This window comes from Coturnix japonica, linkage group LGE22C19W28_E50C23 (assembly GCF_001577835.2).
Source record: "Coturnix japonica isolate 7356 linkage group LGE22C19W28_E50C23, Coturnix japonica 2.1, whole genome shotgun sequence".
Classification (NCBI taxonomy): Eukaryota; Metazoa; Chordata; class Aves; order Galliformes; family Phasianidae; genus Coturnix; species Coturnix japonica.
This window is the reverse complement of record NC_029544.1, coordinates 381,207-402,187: the sequence shown is the minus strand read 5'-3', so window position 1 is coordinate 402,187 and position 20,981 is coordinate 381,207. Positions and strand designations below refer to the sequence as shown.

At 48.2% G+C, this 20,981-nt stretch overlaps 1 protein-coding gene across 3 annotated transcripts; it reads right to left on the bottom strand.

The window, feature by feature from the left end:
* Positions 1–10,211: 10,211 nt before the first annotated feature.
* Positions 10,212–18,047, bottom strand: RACGAP1 (Rac GTPase activating protein 1). Of its 3 annotated transcripts, XM_015886865.2 has the most exons (17): positions 17,094–17,189; positions 16,739–16,827; positions 16,115–16,317; positions 15,651–15,787; positions 15,379–15,448; positions 15,117–15,170; positions 14,758–14,835; positions 14,507–14,624; positions 14,195–14,325; positions 13,611–13,775; positions 13,141–13,236; positions 12,722–12,920; positions 12,320–12,425; positions 12,030–12,162; positions 11,748–11,883; positions 11,374–11,479; positions 10,212–11,054 (listed from the first exon to the last, which is right to left on the bottom strand). In XM_015886865.2, exons 2-17 carry the CDS (start codon positions 16,821–16,823, stop codon positions 10,979–10,981), a joined length of 1,893 nt encoding a protein of 630 aa, XP_015742351.1. In that variant the 5' UTR covers positions 16,824–16,827; positions 17,094–17,189; the 3' UTR covers positions 10,212–10,978. The 3 variants fall into 3 exon arrangements, 1 of the variants encoding a protein (XP_015742351.1); XR_001559752.1 differs by lacking the exon at positions 17,094–17,189 and adding an exon at positions 17,943–18,047 and having other exon boundaries at positions 11,374–11,883; XR_001559751.2 differs by having other exon boundaries at positions 11,374–11,883; positions 17,094–17,195.
* Positions 18,048–20,981: the final 2,934 nt, after the last annotated feature.

Sequence of the window (20,981 nt, the reverse complement as noted above, 5' to 3'; positions counted from 1 at the left end):
GGGACAAGGCTTGACTTTGAACAAAGAGACATTTCCATATCTGAGGAAGTGAGGCAATCCTGCCTCATTAAGAAGGCTGACAAAAGTCTCTTAGGAGGAAGAAAGACAGCGAAAGATTAAAATCTGTGCATTTCAGAGGAGAGCAGCCAGGAACGCTCATGTCCCATCAACTGCAGGGTTGGATAGAGGCTGCATGGCACCTTCCAGTGCTGGGAGTGATGGTGGTGGTGGAGCTAAACGAGTGCCTGGAGGGAATGGAAAGGCCCAGAGATGGAGCAGGGTGTGAGCAGAGCCCTCAGAACTGCACTGGGATCCATCCAGGGAGGGAAAATCAATGCTTGGCTGCTTTGAACTCAGCCGTCGTTGTGCAAATGTTGAGTTCCAGTGCTTTAATCCATTCTGGCATGTTCCAAGAGCACTTCTTTGAGGCTTTATCATGAAAAAAAGCAAACCTCTACACATTCCAGCAGGCTCCTGGTATCTCTGGCTATGCACACAATGCTCTCCAAGGGAAACCTTCACGTGGCCTGTGCGTGTTATTTGCCATTCACACGGCTGCTCCTGCTGCGCTGAAGGGTGCACGTGGAGAAGGAAGATTCCAAAGTCTCTGTTAATTTGCAAGGATGTGTATGATAGCAAAGGGGAATGCAAAGCCATCCATGGAGAGTGTGAGGTACCCTCACAAGCACAGCACATCAGCATCAATAGTTCATTTGGGGACGGGAGAGCGGAGGCAGCGTGGAGAAGAGGGGAAGGGCTCCATGCACAGTATTGATACGCCAGGTATGTTGGCCAGAGAGCTCTCAGAGGATGAATAACATTCCCTTCATACTCTGAAAAATGTCAGGCTGTTTTATCTGTAATGGGACGGCCTGTAAAGGTTGGAGATGGTGCTTAGGAGTAGAAAGGTGCAGATGGATTTTGAAGCTCCCATATCCATTTCTATACACTGAGCACAACCTCGGGGTCCTTTCTGGCCTATCAAGGAGATCCCAGCACTGCTGCTTCTCCCAGGGGCTCCAGATGGGTGGGGTGAAGCCCACCTACCCTGGAACACAGAGAGCTCTGCTTCTGCCTCCAGGCAGCTCTCACTGTATGGAAGGTGAGCAGAGCAGAGCGCAGCCCCCAGGCACAGAGCAATGCCTTCAGAGCTGCAGGAGCAGCAGCGTGGGTGCAGGGGGAGGAGGAGGAGAGCTGCCTGCAGCTGCCATAGAAGGCAGAAGAGAAGCAGGTTTGTTTCTGCAGGGGGAGAAGAGTTATGTCTGCAATTCACAGCAGCTAAAAATACTCCCTGCCTGGAGGACCGGTGTGTACGAGAGATGCTCAGCATTCCCAATGGGCAGGACTGGGGGTGCCCAAGACCCAAAGATTTCATTTCTTTCATGCACTTTGGCTCACTTCAGACTGCAAAGCAGATGCAGCAGCCTGGGCTGGCCTGTTTCTTACTAATTAGTGCACAAAGTAATCGAAGCCCCAGCTCTGCTCCGAAGGTTCTTCACGTCAACTGTGCAAGGAGCAGAGATCAGAGCCCAGCAAACAGATCCCCAAGGGGACTGATGCTTCTGCAATGTACAGAGCAGCACAACTGCATTCTGCATGGGCTACAGCCAGCAGTGACTGCTCATGCACTGCAAACCCAGCACAGATCAGGGGCAGGACCAGTTCACCCCTTACCTGAGCTGCCATGGGTGCAAGGTTACACACACAGCTCCCTTTCTGCATCACACCAGCACCTCCCCGGGGACCTCATCCAACAGCAGACCTGCCTGAATCATTTCTCCTCTTCTCCAGTTTCAGCTGACAAATAAACCCCAACAACAACAACAAAAAGAGGCATCTCCAATAGCTTTTTCCCCCCTTTGAAGAGGCTGATCCCCTACGGACGGCTCACAGCAAGGGCGTGAGGAGGAACTCGCCTGGCCCCAGTCCCAGTAAATCACAGCTCAGAGACAGACGAACTCCATTTTGTGATTATTAACCCCAGCCCTGCTCCATTTGTTTGGCCTGTCTGAGGCTAAATATAGTGAGGGGAGCAGGAATGGCTGGGGAGAATTGTGTGCAGCTGTTCAGTACAGTCCTCCCCCCCTCCACCTCCCACCCCCAACCTCTCCTTAATAACAATTAAATATATATATATAAAAACAATAAAGAGTTCCAGTGAAACAGAAAGACGACGGCTGGGAAATGAGAAGCAGCTGTGAAAGAGGAGGGGATGAGTCGTCCTGCAGGGAGACCTGACTTCAAAACTTGCAGGAAATGTTAAGAGAAATTCCACAGGCGCTTTTCCAATCCATCATCCCACCTGTGTCCGGGGTGGCCAAACAAAAAGCATCATCCATGGGGAGCTCAGAGAACCCCATGAAGAGCTGCTGGCTCTCCTGCTCCATCACCAATCCCTTGTTGTGCCTTTGGGACACATCCTGGTCACTGCAGATAGAGGGAACATCAGCAGCAAGCAGAAGAAATGAAGGGAACCCCCAGTACTGTTCTCTGCTCACCAAGCAAGATGTTGCTGCACCAGCACCCTGCACACAGAAGCTTTCATTTGGCTGCAAAGCACACAATAATTAAAGGGAACTGCTTAGAGGAGCACCCAGGGCTTTGAGATCCTGTGTTGGGCATTGGAAAGCTGCTCCTGAGTGTGTGTGTGTGCAGCAGAAGGCTGCTGGAGATGTGGGTGCATTAAATCTGGGTGCATCCACCGCTCCTAAATCAGTGCTGGAACTTGTAGCCAAGCGTGGCCTATCTGGCTTTTGCTGGGCACATGCATCCTTAGGCATGTGCACTATTTAATACTGATGTATTTAAACGGATTGCTTTCCCTTCTAGGCTTTCCCTGAGCAGACAGTTCCGCAGCCAAGCTTATCTCACTGCAAAACAACATTTATCTGACTCAGATTTCCCTGGGCAAATACTCCTGTCCTCTTTCCCTCCAGGCAGAGCCAGACTCTGCCTGTTGTGCTGGCAGATTGCAATGGGGAAGCCTTCACCTGAGGCAGCATTGGGTTGACCTTCCCTTCCAGCTGTGCTCCTGGAGATAAAAGGAGCAGTGCCTTATCCCAAACAATTGGGTATCTTCCAGGACAGTGTGAGCATAGGAAAGCTCACTACTGACCCCTAACCACCAGCTTTTATCTCTGGCTCCAACCACCAACAGCTCTGGCAATGGCTGTTCACACCTGAGCTGGAATGCATTCATTTCACCTCATTGCGAGTGGTGTGTGGGATGTGTTCCCATGTGTCCACATTTAGAGTATAGCTTTGGTTGGACAGGTCCTTAAGGATCATGGAGCTATAGAATGATAGAATGAATTGGGCTGGGGAACCACAGAATGGTTTTGGTTGGAAGGGACCTTAAGATCATAGGATGAGTTGGGTTGGAAGAGACTTTAAAGGTCACAGAGCTATAGGATGGTTGGGTTGGAAGTGCCCTCAGAGCCCCCCCAGTCCCAACCCCTGCTCTGGGCTGCTCCCATTCCTACATCAGGGCCCCATCCACAGCCACAAGCACCTCCAGGGATGGGGCACCCACACTTCTCCATGCAGCAGTATTGGGGCCTCACAGCCCTCTAAGCCATGCAACAAGTCACTCTCCCTCCTGATTACGAACTCTCCCATCCCTTGCTCATAGCTTCCTGTTTGCCAGGGCAGCTCGGGGTGAGCACAGCCTTGTTTTCGTGCAGCTCAGCCTTCCCACAGGCTGCGGTTTTGGCAGCTGATGGCACAGGGCATCCCGCAGCCAGGTGTGACCGCATAGGGTCGGTTTGGAGTGAAGGAGAAGAGCGGGGAGCTGAGATCAAGGTGTGCATCTGCAAAGGGAAGGAGCTTCCCAGCTCAGCTCCTCCTGAGGCTTCAAACCCCACTGTGCACTCTGGTCATACACCTGCAGAGCTGCTCACCCAGTCCAGGGGTTCTTTTTGCAGTGCTCTGGGATGCACACGGGAGGTTGGTGTTTTCCTTTGAAAGGTGTCCCAGCTTCTTCCAGAATGAGGACAGTTCCCCGGGGAAGGTGCTGTTGTCCAGGTGGCTCCTGGCTGCACACAGGTCCTGCAGCATCTCCACGTTGCTCTCCTACAAAGGAAGGGGTGAGCAGAGCACAGGCAATGCCATCCCACACTTAGTTCTATTCCCTCCTTCATGCACCTCTTCAGCACAGCACAGAGTGGCCCATTCAAAACCAATGCACAGAGGAACCTGTTCAGACCTAAAATCTACCAGAAATTCCCCAAATCACCCCCTATGTACTCACTTTTACCCCTGGCTTTGCTGTGCCAGTTTAAGACAAGAGCTGGGTCCCATCAGAGCTGCTCAGAACGATGCTCCCCCTGTTGCCTTTCAACCAACAGCCCCCAGCTCCCTCCAAACAGCTGCACCAACCCCACCACAAACTGCTCCAGAAATGACAAATTCCACCCATGAAAACAGGAGGATGGAGATTCCTCTGAGCAGCTCCATCCTAAATGCAGGCAGGGGAGGGAAGAAACACAGAGAGAGAATCTGATGGTGCAAATCCCTCACCAAGAGCAGAAGGTTGATTTATTTACTGGGGCCAGAGGTACTAAAAAGCTTGGACAGGAATTTGCACTAAACCTTTGACACACAAGACATTTCCCTTTCTGGCCAAGACAAACAAAGGAAGGAAGTGTCTGGGACATTTAAAGCGACCTAGTGGAGACAGGTAAGGGCAGATAAGGGCTGAAGGAAGAGCGGGCTGGGCAAAGGGAAGTATCTTGTTCTAAAGATTTGTTGGATTCCTTCAACTCTGCAAATCAGGGCTGGGGGAGGCAAAACTGCCTGGGGGGGGGAACTGCTTGCAATGGGAGAAGCACCGCTGCAGTGCTCAGCACTGGGTTTTTCTCCTTGCCCATCCTTTTTCTGCATGCCCAGTGCTTATCCTATAGCCCACAGGACTTTGATGCCCATGAGCTGACCACCATCCATCTCCTGACAAGTGATGCTGTGCAGGTGCCTGGCTGATGCTTGCCCTTCCATGCCAGCAGGATCCCATGAGTTCCCAGCTTTATGGTTTGGTTCCAACAGCTGTTCCCATCTTCTCATAAAGAGAGCAAAGAAAATCCTCCTGGAGCATATTGATAACATGCCTGTTTTCAGCTGAACGCTGCAAGAATATTTGCCTTCAATTAGAAAAGTGCTTTGTTGCTTTCAGGGTTACAGATGCTGTGTTGAGGTGCATTGCTGGCTTCAGCAGCTGCTCCTCTCCCAGCTCAAGACTTTGCATTTGCTATTGCAGCACATGGTTTCTTCCTTGCATCTTTTAGTGCTCCCCTGCCTGCAGGACTGAGCGCATTCCCCATCCCTCGGGCACGATGCTGTGGCTCCAAGCTGCCATCAGCTCACAATGGATGAGCTCCAGAGCTGGAGGCCAGCAGGACAAGCCAAACTCCAGCTCCAATGCATGCCAAAAGGGTTAACCTTGTCTGTATGGGTTGATTTGTTTCTCCTTAGAGCCGACCCCTCCCTTACCACCTTGCTCTTTGACCTCAACCCTTCCCATTCCCTACAATATTCTTCCCGTTTCTTTTTAATGTTTTCCTCACCCACGAGGTGACACAGCAACAGCACGGAGCTCAGGGGGAGGCAGCTGAGAGAACATCCACTTAGAGAGATCATGAAAACAAGGCTGCTGCCTTCTGGGTTATTTATAAAGCAAGCTGGACAAATAAACGTTTCCTACCCAGAATGGTCAAGTTCTCCTTCCCTATGGGGATATCACTGGTGGTGACTCATTCCTAGCAGCACTTGGGGGCTTCCAGGGAGGGCAGAGGGAGCCAAGGGCTCCCTGCAAGGGCTGAGCCTGGTCTGTGCTCACTTGTTGCTATTAAGCACCAAAAAGGTGCTTGTAATGTGTGTAAATTCTTTATAAAATAAAAAATACAAAAATTGGCCAGAGCACCATCTTGAGGCAGAGAATGGAAGTGATGGAAAAGCAGCTCATAGCATCTTCCAGAGGGGAAATCACCCTTGGACAAAGTATCTGGTGCTGGGTATTCATCATAGAATCACTGTCATAGAATGGGGGGGCTGTAAGGGTCCTTAAGGGTCACTGGACCATAGGATGGTTGGGTTGGAAGGGTCCTTACAGGTCATAGAATCACAAGGTTGGAAAGGACCTACAAGATCATCTTGTCCAACCATAAGATAACCACCATATGGTTATAGAACTGTAAGATGGTTGAGTTGGAGGGGCCCTTAGAGGTCATAGAACCACAAGATGGTTGGGTCAGAAGGGTCCTTAGAGGTCCCCTTGGATGGCATCCCTTCCACCTGTCACTGCACCACTCAGACCTTTAACTTGCTGGGTGCGCACTCAATCCCACCATCTGTGTCACTGATAAAGACATGGAAGAGCATTGATTCCAAAACATCATCCAGCCCCATACACTTGTGCACTTCCAGCCTCACAAGGCAGGCTCAGCCTCATATTTCTCTTATAGCAGGATGGATTTTGCTCCTCCAACCCCTGCCAAGAGGTTCAGGGATATGAAAGACACGGGAAGCCTCAGGAACCAAGTCCTTCCCCCATTCTGTACTCAAAACTCTCCCACGCAGCAGAACCAGGCAATGGGTGAATGCTTGGCTGCTGGGCCCCACCAGCACCAAACCAACCCTCACCGCACAGAGAACCCTCCGGGCTTATCACGGCATCAGAGCAGTTAGGAGACAGTTGAGTGTCTCTCGAGGGGCTGATAGGAGGGAAGGCTTTGCTCCTGCAGATAAGAAATCCTCCCTGAGGAGCCAGGGGAGTCCGTTGGTATCTCAGTGTCTTCCAGAGCCTGGCAGATGAACCCTCTGAGCACAGGAGATGCTCATGTAGGCTGCAGCTGCTGTATTCTTGAGGTTAGTTAACCGAATCCCTCACTATCATCTATTTTCTCTTCCCTCCAATGATTTTGCTCTTGTTGATCAAGCCTTTGCGGTCACCTCGTGGGCTCACCAAGCTGTAAACAGGCGCCTGGATCCTCATGTTTTTGGAGATTAACAGAGATGGACACTTTAGGGCAGCACTTCAGGCTAATATCTTGAAATACTTCACAGCTCCCTTCACCTGAAAGCTTGGGGAGCCTTTGCTGCAGGTTATAGAGAACTAAAAGACAGAAGATTTAAGTTAGTTCTTTATAGACTGCCCAGAGCTGTGGGTGATCCACCCCTGGAGGTGCCCAAGACCTTCTTGGAGGGGTGAGAGCAGCCCAAAGCAGGGGGGGCTTCTAAAGTCCCTTCCATCCCAACCATCTTATGGTTCTATGGTCTTTAAGATGCCAGCCAACCCAAGCCAGGCTGTGAGTCTACAGCTCTATGGAGATGCAGGTTTGTAAGCATCTCTTGCCTGGTTCAGGTGGGTCAGCTCTATCTGGAATGCAACCATTCACTGCCACCTTGAGCCCACAGCAGCAAATCCAGCTTCTGCTGCTCATGCACCAGGAAAGGGAAAAGCCCAGGATTCCTTTATCCAAAATTCAATAGACCTACATCTCCAATATCAGATAAAGCTGTAGGAATGAGGCATGGTGCTCCTCTGGGCCCTTCTTAGCTCCTACTCTGCTCTTCCTCCCTCTCCACAACCAAAGGAAGCCTTCACCTCTCCTAATATGTTCATTTTACCTCCAAACAGGGGGGGGGGGAAAAGATGGAATATTATTCAAAACAACAAAATTTTGCTGTGAAGTAGAGACCTAAAAGCAATGCTAAGTGTGAGCACCCCACCCTCCAGCTCAGCAATGGGAGTCCTGTGCCATCTGCTGGCACAACCCCTACAGCAAGGTCTGTGGGGAGAAGGGAATACCCATCACATGGCCTAGCAGAAAATAGGCTTTTTTTTAAGTATAACAGCCATTTTCCAGCTGGAAGGTTGCAGTGACCCCATAACAGCTGTGCAGAACACTCTGTGTGTCCTCAACTGCTGAGCAGGTGGGGAATGCAAGCACTTAACAAGCACAGCTCATGGCCAGGGCTGTGCAATGATCAGCACAGCCATAATGAACCCGACACTGCTCTGCAGGTGCTGTGGGACACCCATAGAACCATTGCCATCCCCTTCCCCTGGAAGACAGGGCAGACCCTCTGCAGAACCAGGTAGCACAGCACAGAGGATTGGACTCCATAGGATCCATAAAAGCACAGCAAAACCAGAAAGTGCCTTTTTGTTACGTGCCTCACAAGAGCATCAACTGAACTCCATTGCCAACAGGAAAAGTAGCTATAATTAATAGGACAAAGGTTTCAAGCATCCAGCCAGGACTCGGTCAGGGAACTCCTGCTGCTGCACACTGCTGTATGTTATCACCATAACTACTCAGCTTCAGCCTTTGAAGTGTCCCAACCCCCAGGCACTGCTTGCAGCATTTCCAAGCTCTGTGTTTCCTGGAGGTGTTGCTGAGCACTTTAGGGGTTCAGAGCCCCCTTTGTAGCCTGAATCTTCTTTGACACAAGCCTGGACCTTTGTACCACCTCCCCTTATGTGATGAAGGACCCAGAGACTGCTCCCTGCCTGCTTTTTTACCATTTCCTTTAGCCATACAGATTATTTCTTCCTACAAACCAAGCCATAGCTCTCACAGATGACTGCAACAACAAAAGCCAGCAAAAAGGAAGATGAAGGAGAGGGCTGAGAAGCAGTGGATTGCCAATAACAGCAGCAGACCTCTGCGTGCAAAGGAAGAGAGGCAGAAAAGCAGATCCCTGGGGTACAGGCACTGTGTATGCCCTGCTGCAAGTCCCTCCCAGCCCTGCATGGGCACTTGAAGGCTTTAAAAAGTGTTTTTTCAGTCGGGAAACCAGGATTTCCTTTCAATCAGCTCCGAGCATTTGATCAGCATTATTCCATTGAACGCCACCATCTCTGGCCAAGGACTGTTTCCAAGCACTCTCCAAAGCTCTGTGCGTTTTTCATCTCTCTGCATCTCACTGCAGCTCTTTTGCTTTTCCTTCCCACTGTTTATCTCTCGCAGCACTGAGCCTTGCTTGGACTTCCTGTTTGGCTCTGTGGTTCGTTGCTTTCTCGTTTGCTGTTATTTTTGACTTCCATCCAAGCTTTGTATGATATTAATAGCCATTTCACAGAGCCATAACCATCCTCAAAACCAGCCCTAATATTAGCAAAAGAGCCAAGAAGCGTTGCCTAGCCCTGAGGAACTCAAGCTCCCACTTTCTTCTCCATGGTACCACTGCTGCCCACAGCTCAGCAAGCCAAAACACAAGCAAATGAATCCATCACCCAACCTCAGAGCCACACATTGGGGCTGTGGGAGCACTGGTGTGGAGATGGCCACACAAGAGGTGGAAGATCAGCTGCAGCTCAGGTTTGTCCAGGCTGGGAAGTGATGCAGTCCTGAATGCAACAAGAGATGGATAAACATCTCGTGAGAGTGAAATGATCCTATGCAAGTGCTTAGAAAGAACGTGCTCCTACGATGATTAAAGAATTAGAACTTAGTGAGTGTCTACCTGATGCATCAACAGCCTTGTCAAGATGATCACCACTAGTTTGGTTACAGCAGTGATAACAACGTCCAAACGGCTCCATTTCTATTAAGGGCTGCAAGGAACAGGAAAAACAATCTGCCCCTTTCCTCTGATGAATTCTCCTCCCTTCCTTTGCATTGCTACAGTGACTCATCAGCATCCTGAGGTCTTTTGAGGGAGAAAATAAGAAGCTGATGATGGTTTTCGGCTCCTCAGTGCCAGGAGGAGCACGATGCCAAAGTTCATGATTTCTTCCTCCTCATTTTAGGGTTTAAATGGGGCTCTATTTATCTATTTTCGATGCCTTTGATATTTGATTCTCTGCACAGGGTTGCAGTTCCACATTACATTCAGTATATGTCATATTTTACCTCTTCTGTTTGTTTTGACCACTAAGACCAATTTCTGTCACTTGCCCAAGCTGTGTTATTTAAACGAGTGGTAACAAATCATCAGTAAGCTGCAAGCAGCCCTAGGCCACTCTATACACACTGCCCACAGACCACAGTACCTGCTCCTTAAGGGAACACATCATCACAGGCACAGACACCATACCCCACAGTTACATAAAACCACATAAATTCAGCAGCTTAAATGCATTAGGTAACAGCCACCCAGCTGCTAAGCAGCTGTGGTTAGAGACAAACAAGCTAAACAAACCAGAGCAAAGTTTTAGGCAGGTCTGGACAGTCCCAACCACAAACCAACCTGACCAGCTCAGCACCAAGGGCTCTCAGAGTCTGTGGCCTTTTAATGATAAAAGGAGTGTCATACAGTGGCATCAAGGAAAGCAGAGTGGAATGCTTCATTCTGGTTTAAGCTGCACCTCAGCACTGCCAGAGTAACACAGCACAAGAGCCTTCTCTAACACTGCCCAGGCCCTGGCTAAAAAAGACAGTGCAGGTGAAAAGTGTTCACCAGAGTACAGAACTACAAGTCACAAGGAGCACCATGATTTACTTTGCTGCTATGCAGGTTAAGATAGTTGTCCAGAGCTCAGTAAAAACCGCATTTCATGAACTGTACATTCACCCTAAGCTTTTTTCCTGTGCAAGTTCATATCTCCTCATTTGGAGAAGCAGGTACTCCTAAGGTCAAGAGTGTTTTTAAATCATCTTCTAATGCTGTCTAGAGAAAGTTCTCTGCAAAAGTCTCCCCTTGTAAACCCAAGACAAATGCAGCACTGCCACCCTGAGGATGACAGGCTGCACCACCGCAATGCTTCACTCATCAGGCAGAGAACGAAATGCTACAAGTAGCAGGGTGTTTAATTGCCTACGTTAATATTTTGAACAGGACTGGTATTTACTGTCTTCACCAATGCTAAAAGCAGGTAGTAAAATCTAGCATTGTGCAATATACTAAAAACAATCCCATTAATTCAGCTGAAAGAGAAAAAGAAAGTGAGATTATTTCACAAGCTGCCAAGGAGAGGAGCTGCTTCACTCGTGCATATTGGTGTGCAAATCCTAGGATGACATTTACTCCCAGGTCCATTTCATTTCAGCACAGGAGAGGGAAAGAATCTGCCTTGACGCCTCAGCTGGGTTGCTGACTTGCATTTGCTTGCAGATCTAGTTCAAGAGAAGTTGAAAAGATAAGGTTTGGATTTTGGATACAGACATCTAACAGTCTCCCTTTCCCAGGGATCATTCACCCAAGTTCTACCCACCCAACCAAAAAACCCCACTCTTCTCCCTGCCATAAGACAAGGCTCATTAACCATTGTGCAGCTTGCTCTGCTTACTACAGAACTGATTAAGGCGAATAGATTCAGTAGTAAATCCAAGCTGCTCCCAGAATTGAGTCCAAAAGCCTATTTCAGCTCTTTCTGAACACCCAAACCACCCGCAGCCATCCCAACATTTCCATACAGCACCCAGAGGAACTTACTTGGGGGTCATGCTGAAGGTAGAGAGGACCTTTTGGCACAGGGAGCTGGAAGACATTCTCCTGTACATCTGCCTCTCTGGGGTAGTGAGGGGTTCAAATATGCACTCTATCAAGAAAAAAAAAAGATAGGCAGTGAAGTGAGCAGCATGAGGACAGCTGAGTTTTCATTGCTATGCAAGCAACGTCAGACATTTCCCAGCATCTGTCAAAGATACCAGACTTGTCTAGTATTTTCTGGCATGCATTCTTTCTCTCTTCCTCCCAATTGCATGCAGGAATGGTTAGTTCCAACACTCTTACAAGCAGCTTTGATTGAGGATCATTGTTTTCCATACAGCAGCTGTACAGCCAGTAGAGCAGCATCCAGCTACTACCTTTAACATCTGGTGTCTGTGGAGTGGAGTAGGCATTGGTGTTCTCAATTACATGCGCTGGATCAATGTTTTCTTGCTCCAACATCATCAGCTGGCTCCAGTACTCCATAGGCATCAGCAGAAGACGCTCCACTACCTACAGAAACACCATGAGCAGACAACATCAGGAACTGCACACAGCCCTGACACACAGACACTGGGCAGGCATCGCCTCAGCACCCTCAAGGCAGGGTTTCTTAAATGGGATCTATTCACTCACAGCAGCTCTTCCTGCTCACCTACCTTGGGTTGCCGCTTTGTGTCCTGCAGGAGAGTCATCGGGTCAGGATCGGGCACTGCATGAGCAACTATCGTGGGGCCAAAGACTTTGGCTAAGTTGGTAACGTCCATTTTGGTGTCAGGGCTCTGAGCCACTCTATTTTTAAAACAAAGAAACAAAGGAGTTTTCCCCTTTCTCTCACTTAATGCTGCTGGCCCAGGGCTTTTCACTCACAGGCAGCAACGAGAGACTATCAGAGAACACACCAATGGCAATATCCACCTTCCAGAACCATCACTCCATTTGAGCATACCTCTGCAGATGAACCATGAGAAAAGCCAGGGTGTCCCTATTAGCCCGAGGAAGTTCCCCAACTGCTTGGTACATAGCAGCTATGCTGTTGTCCTCATCTAAGATTTCTGAAGGGTAAGAAAAGAAAATTAAAGTATTATTGCAGTATTCCCCTCACAGTAAGAGCTGTAAAAAGTCCCTCTCCCTCCTGGTTATAAGCTCCCCTCATGTTCTGGAAAGAACTTGATTTTCAACAGGAATTTCTCTCCTCTTTTGCTGTGCTATTTTGGAAGAAGAGATCTCTCCAGCAGCCTGAGTATCCGCAGCAAAGCTGCAGTAGGAGCAGCGAGGTCTGCCAGCTCACGTGTGAGATAAGCCTGTCATTAAGCCTTTGGAAAATGTGGATGTCACTTTGTCTCCTTACCTGCAGCTTCCATAAAAGTCTTGTTTAAGCGGAAAGTGAGAAGGGGCTCTTTCAGGTTGCGTAGAAAGTCTTTCAGGAGACCACAGATGGCGTGGATATCATCCACGTTACTGAGCGAGGGAATATTTTTTGATCTGAGAAACTTCTCTTTCAGTTCTCTCACTGTCTTGTCGCAGCCAGATATCCGGTAAAGGCCCTTCTGTTGGCAGAAAGCATTGCTTAGAGGCAGAATACCAGCTACACACAAAGTCTACCTCCTTCTGCTCCCACTTTCTCTCCACACCTGAGCACTCTGCACAGCCACTGCTGCTCACAGCCTCCCACTGAGCAGTGCTGTACACACCATTAGCAAGGGACATTTAGACTACTTGCTTCCTTAACAACCCAACCCATTTCATCAGCACAGTCCTCGTTTTTACCTCATTCAGACCTCTCTGCTCGATCTCATTAACACAGTGCACTATGATGGAAGGGATCATTGGAGGAGCAGAAGGGACAAAGTCCATCAAAGTACCCTAAAAGGCAGAAAAGCAGCAGAAAAAAAGTATGTAAGTCTTCATGACACAGAAAACATTTTCTAAGGAATTCACAGCAAGATTTAAGCTCAAGAATAAGCCTTGTTTCTTCCTCACCAGCCTTGAGCAGCACTACACCCATCAGCACAGTGCTACAGGATCGCCCACACAGAGCTGCTTACATACACAACATAACACCATTGCAACAAGACATCCCTACCAACTTCAGCAAGTTGGTTTGTTTCTTATTATGCAGCTCTGAGCAATGGGAGCTCTTCTGCAGCAGGCAGACTTGTTGGAGCCTAAACACATTCCAGCTCTAACCAAGCATTAGCCTGTTTGGGTCAGCAGCCATACATTTCCCCCAGACTTACCTCCCCAATTTTGACAGGAGGGCCTGTCAAGGTGGGGATGCAGGGAAGAGGACAGCGATCTCGACACTCTGGATGACTGACCACGTGGCAATCTCTGCACTTCAGAGAGATTTTTCCAAATTTCACTCTTTTTCCACAAGGAACACATGACTCTGGTTTGATAACCTAATGATTCAGAGCGTACAGACAGAAAGAAATTAGCGCCTTGTAGTAACTCAGCTTAAATAGCATAACCAGGCAGATAACAGACACAGTGAATATTGATTCGGGATGTAATGGTTGGTAGTTTCTTATCAATAGCTTGCTATCACACACATTTAATGAAAGTAGATACTTTTCAAGTTGTTTTCCCCCTGCCCCCACACATACACACACAGAGGGTGGTGATGCACTGGAACAGGTTGCCCAAGGAGGCTGTGGATGCCCCCATCCCTGCAGGCATTCAAGGCCAGGCTGGATGTGGCTATGGGCAGCCTGGTCTGGTGGTTGGCAACCCTGCACATAGCATGAGGTTCAAAATATATGATCTTTGAGGTCCTTTTCAACCCAGGCCATTCTATGATTCTTCTTGCCTGCAAACCTACCGTCTTTGATACGAAGTCATGCAGCCTCACTCCCCCGTTGCTCTGTGGGGTGACAGAACCATTGCTCTCTGATTTGGATTCCACCTGCTTAAAGCCTAAGCTTGTCTCACTGCTCCAAGGCTGCAAAGGACCTAGAAAACAGAAGAGGAGCATTGTCTAGATGGGAACCGTACCCTAGTGCATTCCGTGCTCCAGACAACATGCACTACAAATCAGAGGCAGCAGCTTAAGTGGTGGAGCATAGGAAATTACAATGACAGGACACCCTCCAGCCTGCTAAGCACTGATTTAGGACAACAAGCTGACACCTACCACTCTTTCTCTGGCTTCTCAGGCTGTAGGGCACAGTCTGAATGGTAGAGATGGCTTCAATAGGACCACCATCACTGGGAACCATGAAAGTCGTCTTTGCCACTATGGATTCATTTCCCTGTAGCAAGAAGTGTGTTGTTGGTGACAGCAATGCTGACAGGACAAGGATTTAAGTCTGTTGGCCCTGGAAGCAGGTGTGCACTGTGGCCAACTGCTTTAAACACACACACAGCCAGCTGGGATCACTATACCTGGTCTGCTGTGGAGCCAATTGATCTGATTTTCTTCTCAGGAGCTGGTGGGCCTTCAGCATGCTGCCTGGAAGAGCGCTGAAAAGACACAGTATTTTAGTCTAAAAGGCAGGTAATACTATTAACTTAGTGATGTATTTTAACCACTCTCTTGCAGACTCAAGTTCATAACAAGATACCTGAAACTCCACTCATTATGCCCTGTGGAAAAACAGTATCAGAAATAACTTTCACACCAAATCTACACAGCAAGTCTGAATCACATCCATCAAGGTTTTGTGACTAGCACCTACCCATCACAGGTGACACCAGTTAATGCTAACAACAGTATCTATGTGAAGGGAAAGAATTGAACATACCCTCTTCTCTCTCCTCTTCAGTCTGACAGTTTTCACTGCAGAGGAATCCCAGTCCTGTGGAAAACATGCAGCACTGGTTAGCTCAGCGTAAACACCACACCACCTCTGGTCCACACCTCCATTACGTTTTACCCAATAGCACAGCAGAGATATGCAGATCAGCTCTACCAATTTAATACCACAGTAATCTAAACACAAGAGGTCTCTAGAGATTACCCCGCAGGTTTAAGATTTCATAGTTTAGAACTTGGAATTACATTACCAGTGAATCATCAGTCTTGTCAAAGCTGATGTCTGACAGAATTGAGCCAGATTCATCTATTGTAGACAGTCTAAAAACCAAGAATTAGAAGAAGCATGCATCAGTTTGGCTTTCAGGCAGCTGTGGTCCCAAAGCAACCTTAGGCAAAAGAGCTCTATTTCAAACTGGAATAAAAGTAAAACTGTTGATATGGATGCAACATGTATCTCAGACACACGCAGGCAGACCAGTAGCTGTCACTTATGCTGTTCAGACAAAACCATTCTGCCTACCTCTTGTTGCCTGAACCTCCTACAGAAACCTGTGGTTTGTTAAGGAAGGCAAGGGCAGACTTCTGTTCTTCACTTAGCTGAATGCTCCCAGATGCATCACACATGAGCAGCTCTCGAATCAGTTGTATTTGCCTCTCCTGAAAAGAAAGATAATATCAGAAGCCGTTTAATTACATGAACCAATCTCAGGTATTTGAGATACCACACAGATAGGCTCTCACAAATTGCTAAGAGCAAGTCCAGCACTCAAGCTGCTGATATCTGCAAAGCCCAGGCTCTGAAACAGCAGCCCTTCGCCTTCCAGACAAAAGCAGAAGGCCATTACAAGGAGCCAGATCAACCCATCACTGACTTGTTTTTATTCCCCCTATTGTTTCCACACCCCCCCCCCCCCGGTTAATTGCAGTTTAACCACCTTCTCTCCACATCAACTAGAGCTAACCAGTAATAAAAGAAACACTCACCAGCCTGTCACAGTCTGCTTCAGCTTTTTGCCTGCGTTTGATCTCTACATCCACTTGATTGCGCGCATGTTTCAGCTTCACGTCCAAAGCACTACGTTCAGCTTCACTTTTCATCAGCAGGTCTTTGTATCTTCCAAGCTCCTGCTCAGTTTTCTGCCACTTCCTTCGATAGTCTTCAAAGTTCTTCGCCAGCTGAATAAATTCTGGAGAAAAGATACATCACTCAGATTAAGAGAGGAGATGCAACAGCTCTCCTATAATTGAGGGCAGACTTCTAATAATTAATTAATTAAAATCTCTATTAATTGAAACATGGAGAAGCTGGCCTTGCAGCAAACCCCACTACACTCTGGATGTTCCCAAGATGTCACCACCTTTGCAGACCAAGTCTCAGCAGCAGCATCAAGCAGCAGATACCTCATGTGAGACCCTGACAAAGGCAACTTGCTTTCACCCTATGACTCCCTATTTCTCAACAACAGGAAAAAGAAACAACCTTCAAATCTGGCTGCCTGGAAGAGTGTTATTACTCAAGACCTCATCAACAGATCCTTCAATAACAGCTAGCAATGCTTGCTGCAAGAATATAAACACACAGATGCTGCTTGATGTCTCAAAACTTACGGCATTCATTCCCCTCGCTTAAAACTTCAGCCTGGCGTATGAGTTGGTCACACAAATTCCACAGGTTCCTCATTGTGGTATCCATCCTCCTGCCAAGAAAACAGAACTAAATCAACACCTCCAAATGAAAAATGCATTACCAGCCCCAAAAAAGAGAGAATTTGCTTCAGAATTCTCTTTTCTTTAGGCAAGATGTAGCAGCTGCACACACACAAAAAAAAGATGTTAGGCTTTATGAAGAGATGTGCATCTAAATTCTTAGGGGGCAAAGGCACTCAGCCCTCCAGAATTTAGTATTAGAGCAGCACAGCTTCCCAAACAGCCTCCAGTTTACTACAGAGGAGGGATCACAAACCATTTTCCTTCTGCCAGGCTGCAGGACGTGGCTCGGGCCCACTCCGGTGCTATATAGGCCACCAGAAATCTGTAAGCATTCAGAGCAACACGAGGTAAAAATAGAAGCAGCATTCAGGGGGAATTTCAATGCCGTTTTATATTTAGCTCCACTTTAAGTTACAGCTCCTGCTGCAAACGGCCTTGGAAATGCAGGCAGTCAGCACAAATCCCTCAAACAGCGAAAACAACGGCATAAACAGGAGCAGCCAAGAGGAAAGCCTCGAGCTCAGCAGCACAGAACGCAGTTCTTTAATACAGAAGGGGGCACTCAGGACAGGCTTGGTTAATGAATGAGCTCCAGGTGAAGGGGCGGCTGTGAAGGATGGCTGGGAGTGGCACCAGGAGGGGCACAACGCCCTGTTACAATGCTTGGTTATAACCCCACACACATTGGGGTTTTCTGCATGGAAAAGCAAAGCTCTGAGGACACTCCATAGCCCTGTGTCTCACTCCCCAGCACCTCAATACACCCACAGCTCCATATGGAGCCCTCACAGCCTCTTCATAGGGCACAACGGGTGGGACAGCCCTGAGGTAACAGGCCTCGGGCCTGCCCTGAGGTAACAGGCCTCGGGCCTGCCCTGAGGTAACAGGCCTCGGGCCTGCCCTGAGGTAACAGGCCTCGGGCCTACCCCGCGCCACACACACCGGGAGGCTGCCCGGCAATAGGGCCCCACCGAGCCTCCTCAGCTCAAGATCAGGGCCCTGCAGACCACCTCCCTCAGCCCAGGACCCTGCTGATGCCCCCCAATCCCATATCGAAGCCCCTTAGACCCCTCCCCAACCCGGCTTCCCCCCGCGCACTCACCCGCTCCGAGCTCCCACTCCAACAGCCGGCTTCAACTGCCCCGCGATTCGGTTTGAATCCCTGCCGCCGGCCAATCACAGGGCGCTCTCCACCCTTCTGGTTTCTGATTGGTTCTGCTCGCCGTGTGTCTGAAGCCAAATTGGCGCCATGTCTGCTAAGGGCAAAGCTTTTTCCCTTCCTCTGATTTCCGGGTTTGACAGATGGTGAAGTCGGCTAGGCGCCATGTTTACTATTGGCAGTTGCTTCCAGCCCTTGTTGCTTAGCAACAGAGCAGGCAGGGATGGCGGTGGGGCCTGGACCCCCAACCCAAGGGCTGCTCCTTCTGCATTAACCCTGAACGCAGCCATTGGCAGCACAGGGGTATTTTGGGGGAAGAAATGCTATTCTCAGGCCAAGCCCTGGCTGTAACTGTGCTAAACCAATGACACAAAGCATGGCAGGGTTCCGAGTCCCCTGTGCATTGGTGACATCAGGCATTCAATGTGCCCCAAAGCTATTTCAGATAACAAAAGCTTTCCAGAAGGCCTTTGGTTCAGTGTTGTCCCTTGAGAAGAATGATGCCGTGGCCTTTTGTCTTCTATTTGAGCCAACAGACCCACAAGCCAAAAGGCAAAGCCTCATTTCATTCCTCCTCCCATTTGCAAGCCTTTAATACAACTAAAAACACAAACCAAAACCCAACGATTTACAAGAAAGCGGAATCACGCAATGGCAATAAAACAGCAATGCACTTTAATCTTTGAAATCTGAAACAAAACCAGCGGGTAATTGGAGAATGGATATTAGCAATTAGAAAGCGGAACTAAATGCTGGAAATTACTAAGTGGGAAAAGGGAGTTCATAAAAGCAGATTGCACTCAAAGATCCAGATGCTTCGTCAGGACTGTGTTATTTGGGCTATATAGTCTGCTTTAACTTCATAATTAATTCATGATGGGTTGCAAAAAAGCCTTGAGGTTCCCTGAAGAGTAAACATCAAGGAGGTACCTAGAGGAGAAGTGGTCAGAATTATCCGTGTTTACGGAAGAAATGAGGCCTGGAGGAGAAATGCCTCATCCTCTGTGCCAACAGCAAAGCAAAACGAAGATGCCAACCTTGATATTTGACCTTGTGACACGCACAAAAATCATCCAAAACCCCAATTTTGCTCCAGTCTGGAAAAGAAGACCAGACTTGGTCCCGTTGGAGCCTCTGGTGCACCCCCAAAGCATTTTGTACCCCCATTTCTGGGGAGATTTAGTGATTTCAGCAGCAGCCCTGGGGCCTCCTGCAGCTCTTGCTTGCAATTAAATCTTCTAAGCTAAGACATCTCTGTTGGCAGATCGTATTTATAGGTAGGCGAGTTGTTTTAGTGTCATTCTGAAGAGTTGAAGAGGCTTTTGCTCATAAGCAAATTCTCCCTTTTTACAGTAGCCTGATACAGGCTGGCTTGTTTAGCAATAGAGATCAGTGCGTTAACTTAAGGACCAATATATTCGTTTAGCAAAAGGAACCAACGAGTGCTAATTCCAAAGCTTCCCATTTCCAATTTATTTGGTGTGTGAACAGCCTTGTTTTCTCTTAATACTGCTTCTCAAGAAGCACCGGGGTCATAATAGATACTTATCTTTGTATTTTATAGGGGGGAAGGACATTTTCCTTGGATTTCACATTATTGCTTTGGAAGATGCTCATTATGGCCTAATGAGCATCAAAAATTGGCCAGATTGAGGGAAAACAGCTCAAGGTCAGCAAAAAAAAGAAGCTGATGGCAGAAAAATGGGGAGAAAGCAAGCAGGTGTATGACCACACCAAATAGTAGAATATGTATGTCAGTGTACTGCACAGGTATGCCCTAACTTCAAATGTAGAACCTGAGCTCTAAGAAAGCACATTTGTCTGTCAGGTCGTACAATCCATATCGTGAGGAATAAAGGAATGTCACTTTCTAGCACCACTTTGGAGTTTTCATCCTAGATTTTGGGTGACAAGCCTCTTCCCAATAAAAAAGGCTCATCATTTTTGGTAACAGCCCACACGGTACTCATAGTGAGCTGCCACATTAGGCATCATGTTTTTCCTCCATGCATTTTCAGGCATCGTGTCTCCAAATCTTTCCCTAAAAACCAGTGAGGCTTTGAAGTGCACTGGGAACTGAGTTTTCCCATAGGAGCTCCTCCAGGAATCTCCTCGTGCAATAGCAATGCTTTGCTGTGGCCAACAGGACAGACAGACAAGCAGGTTATGGGGAACTCAGTAAGGTTTCCCTTTCCTCTTCCATGGTGAGAGCAGGCGGGCCAGATGCACCCTTCACATCTCACTTTATTTCAAAGCAGAAGACAAGGCGCGAGGATTGAGGGGCCTTTATTGCAAAGCAATTATACTCTCTTTTGTTTGTGTCAAGTATGGGGGGGGAGAAGCCTTGAAACGTCTCATCTGGGAAACCGTTAATAGAATTTATGCTAATTTGATGATTCCGGCGATTACTGGCGGAAACACTCCACATTTTCAGGCAGCTGAAATCCTCCTCGAGCTCCTCCTGCAATCTCACTCGGTTTGGTTGCTCTCCCATTCTCATCTAGACGCCGGATTCTTGCTTGCTGGGAGGTACCCAGGACCTTTGGGCACAGAATAGACCCCATGCCTCCATCCTTTGGGTGCAGGATCATAGTATCATAGTATAGCCCTAACGCAGCACCATGTTAACAAGCAGCCCTGTAGCAACAAACCTTCCCCACCAGCTTTGACTTCTGGTGGAGCTTCACACAAATCTCTCTGCCTGGCTCCTGCCTAATTAACTCCAGAATTGCAAACCCATTTGTGCAGCTTTGTGCTTAGGGGGGAAGCCTTTATTAAGTTCTTCTTAATCCAAAACCAGTTTGAGAGCGCTGGTTTTCATGAGCAGTCATCCAAAAAAAAGAAAGAAAGAACAAGAAAAACACGCACCAAACAAAAATAAAGCAGAGCTAAGAAACTTGCAGCCAGCAACCTTTCTCTAGGGGAAAACAAAAGCAGAACAAATGATCTTAGGTGCATTTCTCTTGATGCAGCACTGATTTC

What these genes read in the sequence shown, in the direction of transcription:
- RACGAP1 (XM_015886865.2), bottom strand. Translation starts at nt 16,823, where the DNA reads ATGGATACCACAATGAGGAACCTGTGGAATTTGTGTGACCAACTCATA. An exon ending in GAGAAGCCAGAGAAAGAGTG is followed by an intron (nt 14,326 to 14,506) that starts GTAGGTGTCAGC and finishes TCTGTTTTCTAG; the next exon opens with GTCCTTTGCAGCCTTGGAGC. An exon ending in AGCAGAGAGGTCTGAATGAG is followed by an intron (nt 12,921 to 13,140) that starts GTAAAAACGAGG and finishes TTCTGCCAACAG; the next exon opens with AAGGGCCTTTACCGGATATC.